At 58.5% G+C, this 5,619-nt stretch overlaps 1 protein-coding gene across 1 annotated transcript; it reads left to right on the top strand.

The window, feature by feature from the left end:
* On the top strand, positions 1-4,989 carry TLNRD1 (talin rod domain containing 1). Its single transcript, XM_025437902.3, has one exon. It carries the CDS (start codon positions 1,437-1,439, stop codon positions 2,526-2,528), a length of 1,092 nt encoding a protein of 363 aa, XP_025293687.1. The 5' UTR covers positions 1-1,436; the 3' UTR covers positions 2,529-4,989.
* The last annotated feature ends 630 nt before the right edge of the window (positions 4,990-5,619 follow it).

The raw sequence follows: 5,619 nt of genomic DNA, 5'->3' as shown, positions 1-5,619 counted from the left end.
AGGAAGCGGGATTTAAACGAAAGGCGGTGACGCCACACAAAAGATTTCTATAGGCTCCGGGGAGGTGACGGCCGGGCGGCGGCGGCGAGCCCGGGGGCGAGGCGCGGACACGGGGAGGAGGCGGCTCGGGCGGCCCCGGCGCACCCACGGCCCGCGGCGCGGAGCGGCCGCGCGGGGAGAGGAAGCGGGCGGCGGCCCCTGCGCCTCTCGGCCCCCGCCCTTCCTTTCAGTTTCTCCCGGCGCGCTCGGAAGTTGGAGGTTGACGGAAATGGCAGGAGCCGGGGCCCGGGCGGGTGGCCGCCGCGCCGCGGGGACCTTCTGAGTCGGCGTGGCCGGGGCGGGGGGGGAGACGCGCGCCGGGCGTCCGATGCGCAGGGCCCGGGGGCGCGGGAGAGCTGAGCCGCCGCGGGCCCCAGGCGACCAGGCGACCGGGATGGACTCGCGCCCACAGCCAGCGGCCGGCCGCGGGGCGCGCGGTCGGGGAGGGCGTGCCGCCGGGGCGCCGGGCCGCGCGCTGTGAGCCGGCGAGGAGAGGCGAGGCGAGGCCAGGCGAGGCCAGGCGAGGCGAGGCGGGAAGGGGCGGCCCGGCGGCCCGGGCGTGGCGGGCGGCGAGCGCGCGAGCGGGGCCCCCGGCCGCTGTGCGCAATCACTGCAGGCTCCCGCCCGACTCTGACTCTGCGCGGCCGCGCCAGCCCCGGCCACACCCTCGGCCCGGCCGCCGCCGGCGCCGCTTCCCGAGCGCGGGAGGCAGGAGATGCGCGCCCCGCCGCGCCGGCCCCGGCCGCCGTCGCGGAGCAGCGCCGCCCGGCGGGGTCAGGACGCCTGAAGCCCACGTGCGCCGCCGAGCCCGGGCTGGCTGACAGCGGAGCGCGCCCGAGCCGCCGCCCGCGCTCCTCCCCGAGGAAAGGATTTTGATTTCAAAGAAAGGAAGGAAGGAAGGACGGACAACTCCCAGCTTCCCCCTCCCGCCCTCCCGCTCCGGCGGCCGGGCCGGGCCATGCCCAGGAAGGCGGCGGCGGCGGCGGCGGCGGCGGTGGCGGCGGCGGCGGTGGTGGCGGCGGCGGCGGCGGCGGCGGCCCAGCAGAAGGGACTTTCCTGGCGGCCCGGCGGCGAGGAGCGCGCCCCGTGAGTTTGCGCGGCCCGGTTCATGGTTCCTGCAAGCCCTCCAGGAGGCCGAACGCCGCAGCCCCTCCCCGCGCGCCCGAGAGCCTCCGGCGTCCTCCGGGCCCCCGGCCCGCCCCGCGCCGCCCGGGCCCCGGCCGCCGCAGCCCCGTGCCCCCCGCCCGGCGCGGTGGATGGCATGATGGTGCGGGGCGGGCGCCGCGGCCCTGGCCAGCTGAGTCGCGACGGCCGCGGGGGCGGCGGCAGTGGCAGCGGCAGCGGCAGCGGCGGCGGTAGCGGGCTCCCCAGCGGCATGCCAGTGCCCCCCGGGCGCGATGGCTAGCGGCAGCGCGGGGAAGCCCAGTGGCGAGGCGGCTTCTCCGGCTCCCGCGAGCGCCGTCGGGGCGGCCTGCTCACAGCCGCGGAAGAGGCTGGTGTCCGTGTGCGACCACTGCAAAGGCAAGATGCAGCTGGTGGCCGACCTGCTGCTGCTGTCGAGCGAGGCGCGGCCCGTGCTCTTCGAGGGCCCCGCCGCCTCCTGCGCCGGCGCCGCCGAGTCCTTCGAGCAGTGCCGGGACACGATCATCGCGCGCACCAAGGGGCTCTCCATCCTCACCCACGACGTGCAGAGCCAGCTCAACATGGGCCGCTTCGGGGAGGCGGGGGACAGCCTGGTGGAGCTGGGCGACCTGGTGGTGTCGCTGACCGAGTGCTCCGCGCACGCGGCCTACCTGGCGGCGGTGGCCACGCCGGGCGCGCAGCCCGCGCAGCCGGGCCTGGTGGACCGCTACCGCGTGACGCGCTGCCGCCACGAGGTGGAGCAGGGCTGCGCCGTGCTGCGCGCCACCCCGCTGGCCGACATGACGCCGCAGCTGCTGCTCGAGGTGTCGCAGGGCCTGTCGCGCAACCTCAAGTTCCTGACGGACGCGTGCGCCCTGGCCAGCGACAAGTCCCGGGACCGCTTCTCCCGCGAGCAGTTCAAGCTGGGCGTCAAGTGCATGAGCACGAGCGCGTCGGCGCTGCTGGCCTGCGTGCGCGAGGTGAAGGCGGCGCCCAGCGAGCTGGCCCGCAGCCGCTGCGCGCTCTTCAGCGGGCCCCTGGTGCAGGCGGTGAGCGCGCTGGTGGGCTTCGCCACCGAGCCGCAGTTCCTGGGTCGCGCGGCGGCCGTGAGCGCCGAGGGCAAGGCGGTGCAGACCGCCATCCTGGGCGGCGCCATGAGCGTGGTGTCGGCCTGCGTGCTCCTGACCCAGTGCCTCAGGGATCTGGCGCAGCACCCCGACGGGAGCGCCAAGATGTCGGACCACAGGGAGAGGCTGAGGAACTCGGCCTGCGCCGTGTCTGAAGGCTGCACCCTGCTATCTCAGGCTTTACGGGAGAGGTCTTCGCCCAGGACTTTACCGCCAGTGAATTCCAATTCTGTGAATTAGCACCCCGCCCCGCGCCCCCTCTTTCTTCCACCCGGGAGCAGAGGAAGACGACCTCCCCTCCGCCCCTCTCCACGTATACCAAAGAAAATCCCAGGGGGAGCCCCTCCCCGGCCCCCCTCCCCGTGTCAGACGCTCGGAGGGAACCTTCCAGAGAGTGGGGCCGCGCGCGCCGCACCGGCCAGCGCGCTCCAGCTCCAGCGACGCTCAGTGCGCCCTGGGGGCCCTGTGCGCACCCAGCAGGGCCTGCAGGTGGCGGCCCCCGCCCCAGCTCCCAGCTCCCAGCTCCCAGCTCCCAGCTCCCAGTCTGGAGCTCCTCCGCTAAATTTTCTTATCAATTGGGCAGGAAGGAGGTCATGGGTTCATTTCTTTTTTTGGTCTTTCGTTTTCTTTCTTTTTTTCTTTTTTTTTCCTAATTAAAAGAAAGGTTACCTCAGTTTCACTCCTTAGACATGGATGTAGCTACCTTTTTTTGTATGTTGTAATTTTTTTTTTTTTTAAAAGCAATCGTGTTGGATTAGGCGTATACTTGGTGTGGAAAGAGTATGACTTTGCCATGTGATTTGCAAACGGGGGAAAAGCTACTGTGAGTGTGTGTTTTATTTTTTGATTTACACTATAGAGTGATTTCCCCCCTGCCCTCTCCCCACCCCACCCCCTACCCCCCGCCCCCCCCCCCCCATGTCAAGTTTTTACCTTTGCATGTACTGGAGTATTTATTTCATCTATTAAAATGTTATGTTTCTCAGATGGCCTTTTGCAATTATTGTTGATTTTCAATAATTGTAATAACGTTGCATGCTGCATGTCATCTCTGGAAGGGCACGCTGGGAAGTGTAGCAGTGTCTCCAGGCTTTATTTAGCCCGGTCTCCCTTTTTCCTGGAGGGTTACCTCTCTGGGCAGCTTAGAGTTGCAGAAGAGAGACCCGCAGAGCGCTGGCCTTGCCAAGCCAGAGGCCATAGGAGTGAGGGCAGTATGTGTGGTGCCAGGGCTGGGCTGTTGGGGTGTTTGGTCTTGCCTCTGGTTTCTCCTAGAAAGCACTTCAGCTCCCTTTGTGTTGGCGCCTCTTTCTGCCCTGGGTCAGCCTGAACCAGGTCTGATTTGTATTCTTCTGTCTCTCGGATTCAGGCTCTTCCTTATCCTATGTGGTATGCCACCCTTCTCCGGTAGGTCGGAGGATCTGTGCACTGGAGCTGTAAAAAAAAGTGTGGTATAGTGAGGACTCTCAGGAGTCTTGCTGGCCTTTTTTATGTGGGTGGGTCTGTTTATAGACAACATCTCACTCAAGGTTTTAGGAAAAACCTTGGAGGGTTCTAGACTAATATATCAGAGGGAGAGGTATTCTGGAAAATGTGAAGAACTTTCTAGGGCCACGGCCTAATTGAAGACAAAGGGCTGATTTTTGTAACCTTGATTTAAGATCTGCCCTGATTCATTTTATGTCGGAAGACTGCTCCGTTCATTGAAGTTTGGAGTTATTTTAAGGGAGTTTGTCCTTTCTGCAGGCATGTTAAAAAAAATTGGGGAGGGAGGGCTGTATAGTTTTGCCGAACCTTGTTAAGTTTTGGACAGTTTTCCTCCTGAAAGGATAATGCATTTATTTGCAGTGCTTTGCCCTGGGAGAGCCACATGGATTAAAAAAAACAAACAAAAACAAAAACAAAAAAAAAACTTATACATGCTTTAAATTTGCTCAGTTTATATTTTTCTTTGAATTTCTTGCACCTAAACTTTTGTAGTTCCCATGGATCTGAGAAGAAAGCATTTTTCACTATAGTGTGTTAGAAAGTCCTATTGACTGTTTTACTTGAATCACTGTATTTATTACAAGAACATCATATTCAACCAGTTAAGTGTCTTTAAACTTGTTTTGGGTAAGGCTAGGATTGGGGAGCTGCTCTGAATCTGAAGTTTGGAAAAGCTTGAGAGTGACCGTGTACATCCATTTCTTAGGAACAGTCAAGGGAACTGTTGTTCCTGTCGTAGGGCCTGGTAGATTTAAACTTTTAAAGTCTTTAAAAATGAAAATGACCTTGAGAATGTTTCTTCCTCTACCCCCTGCCCTTCTTCAGTCTGGGTCGGTCAGGTTCGGGAAGTATTTGGAAAGAGCAAACCTAACCCATGTGCCAATGACAACCCTGCTTGCATATAGGACTTGTAACTTACTTTTATTTATTGGCCATACATAAGTAATTATAGAGTTTCTAATTATGTGGTTCATTTAGCCTATGCAGATCACAAAGAGTAAATGGAAAGGAACAAAGTAAAGCAAAATTAGGGCCAGAAATCTGTAAATTCGGTGTTTGATTAAGACAAAAATGATTGCCAATTGTTCCTTGGACTCATTCCTTTTGCAGAAGCAATTTTCAGGACAGCGCACGCCAGGAAAAAAAAAAAAATTGCTTTCCCTATCTCCTTGGATGAAGTGAACTAGCTTGCCACCAAATTAAATTTTGAAACTTCTTTTTGTCTTAGCCAACCGATTGTGGCTCTTTACATTTCTGTATATTAAAAGTGTTGAACTTGTAATATTCAAAATCTCTGTCCTCTGAAGTTGTTAAAAGTTTTGGTGGTATTTTAACCTGCTTTTCCACCCCCTCCCCTCCCTTCTGTCTCTTAAGATAAAGTTTAGGATTTTTCTTCCAGCAGGTGGCTTGAAATGGATTCTTTTATTTTTTTCAGCAGGTCTCAGGAAACCAAGCGAGGATCGCACAGCATTTCTGTGTGTCTGCATTGCTTCGCTAGGCAGGGGATTTGGACTCAGGCCTTTGACATTTTAGCTTCTAGTGCACCGGCTTGCTAAACTTGTTTTTAAAATAGCCCTGATTTTTAAAAAGGAGCATCTCAGACCTATTTCATTGGACATAATAAGGCCAGCAGAGATAATAGTTCCAGGAATAAAATCTGACTGACCTGATTTTTTTTTTTTTTTTTTTTAATTAAACCACATAGGAGTTAATTTAAGGCCTCAATCCTTGCACTCTTTTGACTTCCAGGGGCAAGTTTTCTTACACAGGCTTAACGGGCACCCGTCCTTACTGGGAATGTTGAAAACCTTCCTTTGAATGGTCAGGAGAGAAGGAAATCATTATG

Source organism: Canis lupus, chromosome 3, assembly GCF_003254725.2.
Source record: "Canis lupus dingo isolate Sandy chromosome 3, ASM325472v2, whole genome shotgun sequence".
NCBI classification, from domain to species: domain Eukaryota; kingdom Metazoa; phylum Chordata; class Mammalia; order Carnivora; family Canidae; genus Canis; species Canis lupus.
Note: the sequence above shows the minus strand (reverse complement) of the source record. Positions and strands in the feature narration are given on the sequence as shown.

Bases quoted from the DNA above. Each gene is read 5' to 3' on its own strand.
- TLNRD1 (XM_025437902.3), top strand. From the start codon at position 1,437: ATGGCTAGCGGCAGCGCGGGGAAGCCCAGTGGCGAGGCGGCTTCTCCG.